This window comes from Herpailurus yagouaroundi, unplaced genomic scaffold (genome assembly GCF_014898765.1).
Source record: "Herpailurus yagouaroundi ecotype Mexico unplaced genomic scaffold, PumYag 193, whole genome shotgun sequence".
Classification (NCBI taxonomy): Eukaryota; Metazoa; Chordata; class Mammalia; order Carnivora; family Felidae; genus Herpailurus; species Herpailurus yagouaroundi.
In genome coordinates, this window is record NW_024412424.1 from 5,016,325 (window position 1) to 5,030,930 (window position 14,606).

The following is a 14,606-nucleotide window of genomic DNA, read 5'->3' on the forward strand; positions in this document are numbered from 1 at the left end:
ACTGTCTGTCTCTGTGATGGCAGTCTTAGTTTTCTTTGCCACTGTACCCGTGGGGTCTAGAACACAGAAGCTCTCTGTCTGAGAGACAGAGAGAGGCAGAGTGCAAGCAGGGGAGGGGCAGAGAGAGAGGGAGACACAGAATCCGAAGCAGGCGCCAGGCCCTGAGCTGTCGGCACAGAGCCCGACGCGGGGCTCGAACTCCCGGACTGTGAGATCACGACCTGAGCCGGAGTCGGACGCTTCACCGACTGAGCCACCCAGGCGCCCCACATAGATGATTTCTTGGGGGATTGAGCAGAGGTTACAGAACCCTCTGCTGTTTGGGGAGAGAGCAGAGAGCGCCGCGGGGAAAATGATGATACAAGGGACCGCCAGAAGTGGCCGGACGGCCTTTGGCACAGGGCTTGGAAAGCCCTAAGCTGAGGATGGAGAGGACTTGCTTTCCTGGAATATATAAACCACCACTACCCCCCACCACCCCCCAGATTCCAGGCAATTTGGTACACTGGAGTAAAAAGAAACTGCAGTCTGAAATGGCTAGATTCAGAGTTCCCGGTGCATTCGATCAGTTATAGCCAAAGCGAGGGGTGCGCCTTCGGTTAACCACCGGTTCAGAAGCCTGGCTGGTAAGAAAGGGGCACTTGGGTCTCTGGGCCTCAGACTCAGGACAGGAGCCAGCAGAGGGCCTGGAGATCCGGCAGGGGCTAATACTAGAGCTAACTGCACGCGTCGTCAGCAACTTCCTGGACAAAAGCTGGGTACCAGGGGAGGGCAAGGCTCGGAAGTGATTCCGTTTCCCCAAAGCAGCTCCCCCGGTAGAAGGGTGGGAGGGAAGACAAACCACGGGGTGGACAAAGAAAATGCAGCCCTTCTCGCGATTTGCTGCGGTCACAGTCCGTAAAGGTGCCCAAAACACTGGAATAGCAAATGCTGAACCATCGCTCCCAGGGGAAATACAGACTTAGGTTCCCGCCAGCGTCTAGTACCGTTGTGTTCAACGGCTCAATACAGAACCTTATGTTGCTTCTGTCTAAAGACACCTTAGGTAGCAAATATTGTTAATTTATTGACGCTGAACTCGCGGCCGTCGGCACGAGAACGCGTGCCCGAATGGAGCTTATCTAACACGCACATTCTCTCCGTGAGGCGCATCCCAGCCTGCTCGCGCTTAGTGCGCTTGAACTTAGGGGCACCAGACAGAGCTTGGGCCCTACGCCTCGAGGCCACTTCAAACCACGAAACCACCAACCCCAAACCACAAAACTCTGGAAAACATGGCACTAGTAGACCACGAAAATGACATTTGTGTTCAGCGCGAGAGCTGGTGCAAGAAGGCAGAGGGTCGTCTTGTTTGTTCGAGGTCAGCGGGGCACATCCCAAGCTTTCCGACACGGCGGCCCCCTCCCAGCAGCAGAGCCAGGGCCCAGCCGACGGTCCGAAAGAGTGACAGCAACGGTCCCTGACCTTTGGGACCTTGGGAGGAGAACGGCCTCTGGGTTAGAAGCTGGGTGTGAGGAGGGACGCGCCCCAGCCATTGCCCACGAGGAAGGGAGGGACAGAACCCTTGCCAGGCAGAGTCAGTGAGATGAGCTCCTGTTTATACACTTAAACCCCCGTTTCCAGAGTGGAGGGGTTTCCGTGAGAGTCACCGGCCCAAGCGAAGTCCTGGGAATTGGTTTTGTAAAGCTTCAGGGACCAGCGGTGGCTGCCTTCTGGGCCCTTCTCTGCACCAGGCATGCCTAGTATCCCTCCTCATAAAAGCCCAAAGTGACTTGTCCACCGTCACACAGCCTGTCGGAGCCCCAGACCAAAGACCTGACCACCAGCGCAATTCTGTCCCCTGTCCCCTCACCTGCTTTATAAATCTTCTCTCCAGCTGCAGTGAGGCCAGGAAGGAGGTTGCCAAAGTGGCTTCAGCAAACCCCTCCTGCCTCGCCCCCCTACCTTTCCTTTTCCCCCTTCCCTCCCCTTCCTCTCTCCCACCCCACCCCTGCCTCCTCCCCACAGCTCAGACTGCCAGCGACCCCGCTGGTGGATGCAACCAGGCGGTCTTAGGACAGTTTTAGGCTGTCTTAGGCCTGGCTGATTCCGGGCACAGCACTGGGCGGGGGCGCAGGGATGGGGAAAATCTCGGCCTCTGAGTCTGCGATTGCTGGCCAGGACCTGCCCGCGTTGTCTTTCCCTTCAGCCTCCCTGTCTCCACCATAACCAGGCCTTGGAATCGCTTGAGGAGTTTTCAGAAACCTGAGGCCCAGACCAGTTCAATGAGAACTTCGGGGCTGGTCCGAGGAATGTGAACCTCTGGCTGTCTTCAGGCCTGCTCAGTTTATGTGCCTCTTCCTAGGCCTTGACACCCCGCTCCTGTCCCAGACACCCAGAATTCTCTGGAAGATCAGGTAAATGACGTTACTCACGATAGTTAGAGGGAAGACATTTAGCCTATGTTAATGTAAATGTGACAAACTTTCTCACATCATTAAATGCCTGTGTTCAAATACTTATATCATTTAAGAATTCAGAATTTTCCAGTTAGAATGTTCTTATTGATGGGGCGCTGGGTAGCTCAGTGGGTTAAGCATCTGACTTCGGTTCAGGTCATGATCTCACGATTCAGGAGTACGAGCCCTGCATCGGGCTCTGCACTGACAGTGAGGAGCCTGCTTGGGGTTCTCTCTCTCCTTCTCTCTCTGCCCTTCCCCTGCTTGCGCTCTCTCTAACAGGATAAATAAAAAGAACATTAAAAAAAAATTTTTTTTTAATTTTTTTCAACGTTTATTTATTTTCGGGACAGAGAGAGACAGAGCATGAACGGGGAAGGGGCAGAGAGAGAGGGAGACACAGAATCGGAAACAGGCTCCAGGCCCTGAGCCATCAGCCCAGAGCCTGACGTGGGGCTCGAACTCACGGACCGCGAGATCGTGACCTGGCTGAAGTCGGACGCTTAACCGACTGCGCCACCCAGGCGCCCCTAAAAAAATTTTTTTTAATAAAATAAAATAAATACATAAATAGAATATTCTTAGTAGAGCAAGACGCCAAAGGTAATCTTCACAGGACATAGAAACACCGAGCCATCTGGGGATCTTCAAGGTCTCCTTGCACACTGGATTTCAAGGGTAGTTTTAACAACACAGAACCACCTATGACATTTTCACACAAGACCTCATACCAGACCCAAAAGTTAAGACAGGCCATTGTCTCAATACCCTCTGGTCTCCACCTCCCTCTGAATCACCTCTGTGATGCAGAAAAGCATCTGCATGTATACAACTATCCATGGGTGAGATTTCTTTCTCGGGTGCAGCTAGGATGCTGGTGTGGGACCTGGGGGTGGGGGGAGGGAAGAGGCGTGGAACACGGAGGATGCGCTATTGGGCCCCGGAACTGGACCTGGGGCAGGAGCCACGTCAGCGAAGGCAGGTGCTCTGCGTGGGGCGAACGTGAGCATAGGACGCGGGGCTGGGTGGCACGGAGTGAGGGGCTGTGGCTTAGGGTGTGGGGGTGGATATGCGCTTGGGAGAGGATGGGCTGGGCAGGGCCAAGGGTGGCCTGTGAGGGCTTCAGAGGCCATGCTGAAGTGCACTGTGCGCGTGGGGCCTTCCACTCCTCCCCCAGCTGCAATGCGGAGAGTGGCTGGAGCTGCACAGAGGCACCTGGGGGGGACACCAGGACAGAGGCTCTTGTGCCGCGAGAGGCTGAGGCCGAGGCCACGCTGGAGGATGGCCAAGGGCAGGGCTTTTCTTTTGGAAAGGAGAAAGTGACGCAGGTCAACACCAGGCTGGCCGGGGAGGGGGTCGTCCCCAGAATCTCGCCTACCCTCCCTGGGCCGTTGCCTGCCCCCTACTCCTCTGTCCTTCCTTTTCAAGCCTCTCCTCCAGGAAGTGGGCTCGGGTGTGGCCACTGGCCTCTCACCCCCTCGGGGACCTTGCAGCCTCATCTGGACACACAGCTTTGTTTGCGTCAGCTTTGTTTTCTAATGGGGGGGAAGACGAGCCTCAGGAGTCTCCTTGGACAGCTTGGGGGCCGTGAAATCTGGTCCTATGAACAGGAAGCAAAGAGCACAGAGCAGGGATGCAGGGAGCCGGGGAGGGACACGATGGCCGCGGCCCTCTTCTTTGCGGCTCTCCTCCCCAGTCGGGAGCACAGCAGCCCAACGGATAAGGACTTTCAAGTGCTAGAACCAGAAGGAGCCCGGGGAAGCCTCTATCCATTCCAGATGAAGGGGCAGGTGCTCAGAGCCAGAGTGAGTCTGCTTCTCCCAACCCAGTGTCCCGACCTTGCCTTTGGTAATATTTTGTTGGCCGGAACCATGCACGCCGCGTCTTTCGAAATTCCCTGTGGAGGCTAGCACTGTTCTCGGAACTGGGAGCCAGACTCGACTGACCTTTGACGTTGAGGCAAAGAGCTGGTCCACGGGCCCAGTTCAGGTCCACAAAGGGAGAGCGGGCCCCAGCCCTTGCTCTGTAAAGCTGGAAACCTCATGTCCTGCTTCCAGATCCAGGAGAGTCCAGGAGATCCTGACGCACCCGGCTCTCCACAGCAGCGGCGATGGGTGAGGACGTGGAGGTATGGAAGCAGGTGTTCCAGGAATTAATTCAGGAGCTGAAACCATGGCACAAATGGACCTTGACACTAGACAAAGACCTTCTTCCCAACACCCTGCAGCCAGGGTGGTCACAGTACCAGCAGTGGGCCTTCGCCAGGTGAGTGGGGAACGGGAGCGGACGTATTCCAGAACATTCTTGTTTATTCGTTGCTGTGTATACTTGCTACTTTCTTTCTTATTTATTTTTTTTTAATGTTTATTTATTTTTTGAGAGAGAGAATCAGGGACAGAGCAAGAGCAGGGGAGGGGCAGAGAGAAAGGGAGACACAGAATCCAAAGCAGACTCCAGGCTCCGAGCTGTCAGCACAGAGCCCGACGCGGGGCTCGAACCCACGACCCGTTAGATCACGACCTGAGCCGAAGTCGGACGCTTAACCCACTGAGCCACCCCGGTGCCCCTACTTGCTACTTTTCTCATTCCATTCTGTGCTTGCAAATTGAGCGCTACAGGAAGTAAGATGCCCATCACCCAAGAAGCTTTAGCTTCGGTGAAGGCTTTTTCCTTACTACAGTGAACCTCACACCGTAGCAGGACTGGGCACTGGTGTAGGCAGACGCCTTGATGCAGAGAAATCGGGGGAGGGGATAGCAGTGAGGAAAACTGAGAGAGCTACGTTCCCTGCATACGCTCCCTGCCTCGGGGGACCTGGGGCTCACGACGGAGCCTAGGAGGGAGAGGCCTGAGGAGCCCCTCTGGGAGAGGACAGAGGATAGGGGTAGCTGAGGAATATGCATCTTGTCCCCTCTGCTCCAGGCTGATGGATCCTTCTAAACTAAGACCCTCAGGGGTCCATCCAAAGCCCCACCCTTTTATCCGGGTGGGAAAGCAGAGCTCCAAGGGTCAGGTGGGTGGGGTTGCCCACCTGCCAGAGGGTGGGAGCCCGGGACTCTCTCCTAGGACTGGCAGGGACCGAGCCCCTGCCCACTGCCCTCCTCTCCGGGGCAGGGTCTGGGCAGAGGAAACAGAGCTCTCCTCTCCTGGTGGCCCACGGCCTCCCAAGCGAGGAGCACCCGAGCAAAATCTCAGCTCATTTCTTCTTCCTTCCTTCCTTCCTTCCTTCCTTCCTTCCTTCCTTCCTTCTTTCCTTGAACTCTGAGCTGGCACATGAGCAGAGCAGCATGACCCAGAGGGAGGGACAAGGGACAGCAGCCAGAAGAGCAGAGCCCAGCGGGGGGGGGGGGGGGGCCCGAACCACGAACTGTCGGTGATTTGACCTAACACATGGTCCCAGGGTCACCGAGGCGGAGGAAGAAGAGTGAAGCGTTTTCCAAGGGCTTCTGCACCAGATTTGGAAGTAGCCCATGTCACTGCCCACCTCCCATTGGGCAACCGGTCACATTGCCCAACCTAACTGGGCTGCGAAGCAGGAGAGAGCACACAGGCAAGCTGATCAGCATGAGACGGCCCTGCCACCCTGCAGCTTCTGTGTCTCCCATGATGCCCATCGTGGGGGCAGCCATGTGCTTCCCTGCCTCCTTCCCCTCTCTCCATCTCTCCTGCCGTGTGTGTCCAAATATCTGAGCTCAGGAAATTGCCCTCTTCCCTGTGGAGACGAGGTGTCATTCTCTTGTACCCTGAGACCAGGCACACACAGAACCCAACTGGGTTGGAGGGGCGTAAAAGGAGAGACAGCTGGACACTGTGATCTCCCTGTAATACTGGCAGATCAGGGACCCTGGGCAACAGGGCAGAGCAATGTTTTTCTTAGGACACTAGACCCTCCCTGATCTGTGGGGCTATGACTTATTGCCTTAGTCTGTTTGGGCAGCTATAAAAAAAAAAAAACAAAGAAAAACAAAAAAACAGAACAGAGAAAACAGAGGCACCTGGGTGGCTCAGTCAGTTGAACATCTGGCTCAGGTCATGATCTCTTGGTTCATGGGCTCGAGCCCCGTGTCGGTCTCTGTGCTGACAGGTCAGAGCCTGGAGCCTGCTTCAGATCCTGTGTCTCCCTCTCTCTCTGCCCCTCCCCTGCTCACGCTCTGCCTCTCTCAAAAATAAATAAATATTAAAAACATTAAAAAAAGAAAAAACAGACTGGGCAACTTATATGCAACAGACATGATTGCTCATGGTTCTAGGGGCCGGAAGTCCAAGGTCAGGGTGCTAGCTGGTCAGGTGAGAGCCCTCTTCTGGGTTGCTTCTGGGTTGACTTCCGTTGTATCCTCACGTGGTGGGAGGAGCTGGGGAGCTCTATGGGATCTTTTTGATAAGAGCACTAATCCCATTCGCATGGGCTCCCCCCATGACCTAATCACATCCCAAAGGCCTTCTAACATCGTCCATCACCTTTGAAGGGTAGGATTCCGGCATGTGAATTGCGGGGAGGCATAAACTTTCAGATGGTAACACTTAACCAACACCCATTTGTACCATTGGTGGATTTTAGTTCAGGGTTCTTGGGGGCTGATTTAATGGCTGCTGTTGCACCTGTAGCTTTTTGACTCACTTCTGTCTACATTTGAAGAAGCCTTGGTTTGGGGCCAGGAGCCTGGAGGTCTAGTCCTGCTTCTTACGCCCGCTGAGTCTCTGCACACGATTAGTTCCAACACGTGCCTCATCTCCAGCGTGATCCAGTTGGACTTAGAAAATCCCCTCCAGCGCAGACACCTTGTGATTAGCTATTTTCATGACAGACACCTGTGGGTCCCAGGGCATGTTGGCAACACCATGGAGGCAGGAGTGAGGGGCTCGCTGAGTTCTTTCCCCACTCACCGCAGCCCCGGTCAAACCACATCTGTGCGTTGTTGGGTCCCCTTTCTTCCCTCTGGCCCAGCCCCCAACTCAGCCTTCCTGGGCCAAGCTGAGGGCCTCATCTTCTGTCTCCACAGGTTCCAGTGCTCCCTGTGCTCTCGTCGTTGGGCCTCTTCCCAAGTTCAGGTCCTTTTCCACATGCACAAGAGTAAGGGGGAACCCCAGGGCAAGGTGAAAATGAGGGTCTTTGCCCAGAGATGTCGGAAGTGCTTTCAGTCTCCATTTGAGGTTCCCGAGTTCACCACAGAGAACATCTCAAGGATCCTGAATAACTTGGTGTTCCGAATTCTGAAGAAATGCTACAGAGAAGGATTTAAGTCGATGGAGGAGCTTCCTATGATCAAGGAAATCTCTCTTGAGGGGCCGCATGACAGTAACAACTGTGAGGCATGTCTACAGGGCTTTTGTGCTCAGAGTGGGGTGGGTCCAGCCGTGCAGGCACCGGTGTCCCCGGCACTTGCCTCCATAAGCTCACCTACCTTCGGGACCATCATTCCCATGCCCTCTCATGCAGGGAGTGGCACCACAGTGGATGCGGTGAACACCCAGGCCAACACGGGAAAGCCTTTACCCAGACCCTCATATGCAGGGCCCACGCAGGCTGCCAGCCTCCCCACCCACTGGAGCCCGAGAGCAAACACCTACCACCACGTGGAGAGGCGAGTTCAGGTCACCCACTGGCGTGAGGGACTCTGTTCCCACAGAGCCCCAAATCCCAGGTGCAGGTATGGGAATGTTTGCTGTTTTTGCCTCGTCCTAGTCATCGTGGTGGTGATTATCGTAGAGACTATTCGGTGGATCTCAACGTGACGCCAAGTTCAAAGTCATGTAGTATGATCCCAAGGATAAGAAATTTCCAGAATAGGTAAATACAGAGACAGGGAGCAGATTGGTGACTGCCAGGGGCTGTGGGGAAGGGGATTAATCTGTACGGGGGCTTTTTTTTGGGTGGGGGGAGGTGGTGAGTGGTGATGAAAATGTTTGGCTCAAGATGGAGGAGGTGGTTGTACAGCACTGTGAATGCAGTAAAGGCCATTGAATTGTTCATTTTTAAATGGTTGATTTCATGTGAGCTTTAACGGTTAATTCCATGTTAATTTCACCTCCATTCAATGTTATTTAAAAGACACTGAAATCCTGCTCATTCTCTGTAGACCGAAACCATTATAGCCCACAGAACCATCTGGAAATCTCAGGAGACCCGTGGGTCCTCTCACCAGAGAAGCTTGCCCAGACCCTGTGACATCAGTCTGTGGAGGCACTTGCTGTGGTTTTCATTAGGCTGAAAACCTGGGTCTCAAAGCAGTGGTCTCCACAGCAGGGTCCACACAGCTCAGGGGGGACCAAGGCAGGACCACCTGTGTGGTCAAGGTAGGACCATCTACCCAGGTTGGGGATAGAACCTTCAAACTCCATTTTTTGTTTCTTTCTCCTTTACTATTTCTTGTTGTGTGGCTTATAATGTATGTTGATGTATGAGTAGAATGGTATTGTGACACAATGTGTAAATAAACAAATACACACCCACTTGGAGCGCGTGCTCAGCTTGTCACTGACTTCCTCATTTTCAGAACTCTGTACCCATTAGACGACAGCTCGCGTTTTCTCCCTCCCTCAGTCCTTGCTAACCACCATTCTTCTTTCTGTCTCTGTGAATGTGACTTCCCTGAGGACCTTATACAGGCAGACTCATACAGCGTTTGTCTTCTTGTCACTGGTTTATTTCACTTAGCGTAATACCCTCATGTTTCCTCCACGTTGTAGCATGGGAAGGATTTCCTTCCTTTCTAAGGCTGAATTATATTCCACGGTTTGTATATACCGCATTCTGTTTATCCATCTGTAGAATCCGGGTGGCTCCCACCTCTCGGCTGTTGTAAGTAGTGCTGCTAAGAATGCAAGTGTATCAATAGCTCTTTGAGACCCTCCTTTCAACTCGTTTGGATACACACTCAGAAGTGGAAATGGTAGAACATACAGTAATTCTATTTTTAAGTGTTTGAGAAATTGCCATGCTATTTTCCCTAGTGATTCCACCATTTTACACTCTCACCAACAGGGACAAGGGTTCCAACTTCTCCACATCCTCACCAACACTTTATTTTCTGGGTTGTTGTTTTCTTTATAATAGCTATACCAATGGGTGTGCTAAATTTCTAGAAAATGCAATTTTTTTTTTTTTACAACGGAAGTTTTCTTTTAAGGAAAGATATTTTTTATTGGTTTTTTTTAATGTTTATTTTTTATTTTTGAGAGAGAGAGCATGTGTAAACAGGGGAAGGGCAGAGAGGGAGGGAGACACAGAATCCGAAGCAGGCTCCAGGCTCCGAGCTGTCAGCACAGAGCCCGACGCGGGGCTCGAACTCACAAACCGTGAGATCATGACCTGAGCCGAAGTTGGATGCTTAACTGACTGAGCCACCCAGGCGCCCCAGCAAGCTCTCTTTCAAGGCAATATCAGAAATAATATTTGTACATCTCAGCACAGACAGAAGTATTGGGAACACAAAAGAAATGTGTAGGCAAATTCTTCTGGGGCTTGCTATTTGTTTTCAAATATTTGAGCCCAGTCTGTATCCCTATTCAGCAAACTCCAGAAACTTAAAATGTGATAGTGGACAAGACAGTTACAAACACATGTCTAAGGAACAAGCGTACCTAGTAGCCCCATAAACAGCTGGCAGCTGAGTGACCAGTGAGGTAGGAAGGACATGGTGGGTCGTTAATACAAAAAGGGGTTCTGGGGCACCTGGGTAGCTCAGTTGGTTAAACATCTAACTCTCAGTTTCGGCTCAGGTCATGATCTCAAGGTTTTGTGAGTTCGAGCCCTGCATCAGGCTCTGTGCTGACACTGCAGAGCCTGCTTGGGATTCTCTCTCTCTCTCTCTCTCTCTCTTTCTCTCTCTCCGCCCCCCCACCCCCAGTCATGTTGTCACTGTCTCTCTCAAAATAAACTTAAAAAAAATTTTTTTTTAATTTTTAGTGGAAGGCAAGTCATAAAATGTTTAAGATGGAATCAGCCTTAGAAATTGTCTTCTCGGGGCACCTGGGTGGCTTAGTCAGTTAAGCATCCAGCTTCAGCTCAGGTCACGATCTCGCAGTTTGTGGATTTGAGCCCCGCATCAGGCTCTCCGCTGTCAGCACAGAACCTGCTTCAGATCCTCTGTCCCCCCTCTCACTGCCCCTCCCCCACTTGCACATGTTCTCTCTCTCTCTCTCCTTCTCTAAAATAAATAAAACTTAAAAAAATAAAGATTTATTTTACTTTTTGCTTCTTGAGAGAGTCCTGGATCCCTGAGTCCCGGTGGTGACCAGACTGCAGAAGAGCCTGGAACGGGCACGTGCGTGTGAGTCCACGTTTGCACAATAAAGAGATTGCAGATACAGGGAGGTGGGAAACACGTGCCGATATCCCTCCCAGAAAGACTCTACTGTATCCAAAGATAGGCGGGATGGGTGGAATGCTTTAGTGTATGTCAATAAGGAAAACAAACTAGAGCACGGTAGAAAACTTAGATAATGGGGACATTAAGGGAAGGGGATGTTGAACAACTTGTAAGCTCACTGAAGGCTAGAGTCAAGAACTTTCATTTCAAGAAAGAATTGGAAAGTACGTTAAAATCCTAAGAAGTGTTGTTACATGATCAAAAGTTACCCTGATACCAAATATTGCTACTGACAAGTAGGGTGGGGAAAACTATTTGCTGTCCCTGTGCATCAGGAATGTAGCAGACTTAGGACACGGGAAATTAGAACCGAGTAAACCTACACCCACCACAAAACAATACCTCGAAGTACGTTTTCCCTCCCGCTCAGGAGTAGTGAGAGATTCAAGAGACACACTGAGGTGGGAAGGAAAGGATACAGAGAAGGAAAGACAGTAACTGATTTCTGGACCTTTCTGTTCGCCATCGTCACGAAGTTACCCTAAACTGGAGTTTGGCAAGCACGCCAACCGGTCGTTCTAGAAAGCTCCAGTCAAGAAATGTGATGCGGACCTTGCTAGTAAGTAAAATGCGCTGCCGAATGATTTCACCTAAGTGTCTTTGTCCCTTTAACGTCCAATGTATGAAAACGGGTATACTAATAAGCTTTTGGAACCAGAGCATTTTTCTTCTAAGAAGTACATCTTATTCCTTTATTCATATAGCTTTAGTGCTCATACATGTGCCCCACAATGGAAATTCCTTTTCCAAATTATGAATCAGTTCATACGCATCACATCAAATTTTCAAATCTCTAGGGTATTTCCACTAAAATACATATTCTGTGCTATAATCTGGCTGCATTTTTATACATATATGAATAGATTAAGTGGTGTCCTACAAACGTCATATTCAAACAATATATTTGGTTTGGGATATTATGTAACATGAGATAATTATATATCGGTGCAGTACTTTTTCCCTTATATGTAACACCAACACAAGGTTTTTGCACAAAAGACTGGTTTTATTGAAATAAATTTTACATAAGTCATGGACAATTTTCATGAAAGCCCCATTTGCCCCCCTTTAAGATTTATTTTCTATTTGACTATCTACAACATATACCTTGGCATGAAACAAAGTCTCAAACTTATTCGAGTAGTTCAATTAATAAATTTCAGTCCCATTTTTAAGGAGTTAAAAAGAAAAATATAATTGTTTGCTGTTCACTTGAAGTGATTTCTCATTTTCCTACTCTTTTCATCTCTTAACCTACTTCTCAGAGTTTGTTTCTAACTTGAGGCAATCCTCCGCTGAAGTATTACCATGTGATTCTAGAATGCTCTGCCCATTTTGCATCTGTTGAGGATAAAATACTTGGAATTTTGATTCAGTCTACCAAGACAAAATATGGGGGGTGTCATAGTAGCCCTTCTGATAAGAGAAAATAAAAACAACCCTTCGTTTCTTCCCCCAAAATCCAACTGGCTAGACGTGCGTGTTCAATATGGTAGCCACCTGTGGCAATCTAAAATTAAATTTAATTAAAAATTCTAAATTAATTAAAAATTCCTCAGTTATGCCAGTCATTGTTCAAGTGGTCAAAAAGCACATGTATCTGGGGGTCACTACATTTGGACAGCACAGATATAGAACATTTCCATCACCGCAGAAAATTCTACTTAACAGCACTGAACTAGACCATGTAGGAGTTGATTCATATATAAATATGTGAAATATGCACTTTTTCCTTCTTAGTCACGAGAGCTACTTGTTAAAGCTTATCTTCAACCCACAATCCTGTTGATTTTAGCTCAAGACAATGGTATAAAAATAGATATTTGTACAATTTCTCCAAATCATACGATGTGTTGTAAGAGTCCAAAGCCCTAAAATGAATCCCATCTTTGCCACCATAAAACAGTCTCATGAGCTCCCCGCGGACCACAGCATTATGGCCATGGGCAGAGTTCTCCTGTGGCATCTGCAAGGAAGCCTTGCTAGGGGCTCCTCACCAGTGTGGACTAGCCATCCCTGCTACCCTGTGCAGCCACCTTGGAGGAGGAGTCCCTAAAGGTACTACCTCTGCTCCCTGCTCTAAGGTGGGTCCCAGGACCCCCAAGGTTCCCACTCAGGGCAGGAGGACCATCCATGCAGCCCACGTAAGGCTTCCCAGGACCAGCCAGACCCTGACTCTGTTAGGGCCCCCAGTGCACCCTCTGAATGTCCTGTGCCCAATGCACGGGCAGGCAATCCAGCCCTTCTTTCTACAGTCAATGCCCAAATTATGCCCAAAGTCTCTCCCAAGACCCTACACTTACAAAACATCATTGAAACATATGAAAATAGCAGTTTGTATAAGCCCAAGGAAAACTCTCCTCAGTAAAAGAAATCACACATTAAAACTCCTTCAAAATAGGGGTGCCTGGGTGGCTCAGTTGCTTAAGCGTCCGACTTCAGCTCAGGTCATGATCTCACGGCCCGTGTGTTCGAGCCCCATGTCAGGCTCTGTGCTGGCAGCTCAGAGCCTGGAGCCTACTTCAGATTCTGTGTCTCTCTTCCTTTCTCTGCCCCTCCCCCATTTGCACACTCTCTCTCTCTGTCTCTCAAAAATAAATAAAAAGTTTAAAAAAAATTTTAATAAAAAAATAAAGGTAAATAAAATAAAATCTCATTTGACTAACCCAATACAAATGTTCTTTTTACCACCCCTTTCTTTATTCCTGGATTCTTAAAATCAGTGCGATCAACTTCCTAATTTGGTCTTTGAGTTATAATTTTTAAAACAAACGCATTTTCTAAAATATTAAAGGTGGATTGTTTGGAAATAAGTATATGCCAATGAACCCTTACATATTACTTCTATAAACCCGTTGATCAACTCTCCAGCCCCCAGAGAGAAGTATCCACAAATGTGAAATTTGAAAACCATTTTTCCTAACTATGACCGTGGTGTCTAGACTTTGTCCTTACGCACAAACCGTTATTCCACAACACGAAGATTGCTGGCTCCACGGGACAGGGAGATTCTGCAGTCTTCTGATGGATGCTATTAAAGCTGAAGACTGAAAGATACTTTGGTGGTATAGCTGGGAACAGATTCTGTAACAAGAGGAACAAGTCGATTCAACCAGTCCCCATTTTATCACCAACTGGAGCTACAAGCCATGGCTTAGGTCACCACACAAGTTACTACTTCATATGTTAAGGGTAGAGATAAATGCACTCTCCTGTCCCCATTAAGGGTGACATTTGCCTTCACCAATCCTAGTCGTGCATTAGAAAACATTTACATCTAGAAGAGAATTCTTAACCCTCCTTCTTTTGCAATCTCTCCAACAGACTCACACAGCTGCATCAGGATCTGGGAACCTTTATGACCCTAAAATAATACCAACTGACAAAAGAGAAATCAAAGGCCAAGGACCTGAGACCGTGGACACCAGGTAGAAGGGAAGACGGTTCGGGAGCAAAGTTGGGCTATTCCTAAGCCAAGTAGGATCTTAGGAAATATGCCTTTTCTTAGTCTTGCTGTTGATACAGGTTACTGCCCACTCTGTCTTCACAGCCAAATTCTGTCAAAGGATGGTCTAGACCAATGGCTCTCCAGGTGAGGCTCCCGGACCCAAGGCATCAACATCACCTGGGAACTTGTTAGAAATGCACGTTCTAGGCCCTACCCCGGACCAGGCGAGTCAAAATCTCTGAGGGCGGGGCCTGCAGGTGATTTTTTAGGTTCACTAATGCTTGAGGACCAGTGAGGAGTTTCACTTCCTCATCATGCTTGAATCACATGACGTTGGAGGGTCACATGTCT

At 49.7% G+C, this 14,606-nt stretch overlaps 2 protein-coding genes across 4 annotated transcripts in view; one reads left to right on the forward strand and one right to left on the reverse strand.

The window, feature by feature from the left end:
- Nucleotides 1-2,031: 2,031 nt before the first annotated feature.
- Nucleotides 2,032-8,894, forward strand: RTP3 (receptor transporter protein 3). 2 transcript variants are annotated; one of them, XM_040445133.1, is made up of 3 exons: nt 2,032-2,396; nt 4,496-4,703; nt 7,439-8,894. In XM_040445133.1, exons 2-3 carry the CDS (start codon nt 4,549-4,551, stop codon nt 8,169-8,171), a joined length of 888 nt encoding a protein of 295 aa, XP_040301067.1. In that variant the 5' UTR covers nt 2,032-2,396; nt 4,496-4,548; the 3' UTR covers nt 8,172-8,894. The 2 variants fall into 2 exon arrangements, with proteins under 2 accessions (XP_040301067.1, XP_040301066.1); XM_040445132.1 differs by lacking the exon at nt 2,032-2,396 and having other exon boundaries at nt 3,857-4,703.
- A 4,476-nt stretch (nt 8,895-13,370) lies between these two features.
- LRRC2 (leucine rich repeat containing 2) overlaps nt 13,371-14,606 on the reverse strand; it is a 38,141-nt gene continuing 36,905 nt past the window's right edge. For both annotated transcript variants that reach the window (XM_040445134.1, XM_040445135.1), the window contains exon 9: nt 13,371-13,891. In XM_040445134.1, coding sequence (XP_040301068.1) covers nt 13,842-13,891 — 50 coding nt within the window. In that variant the 3' untranslated portion in view covers nt 13,371-13,841. The remainder of the gene's footprint in view (nt 13,892-14,606) is intronic.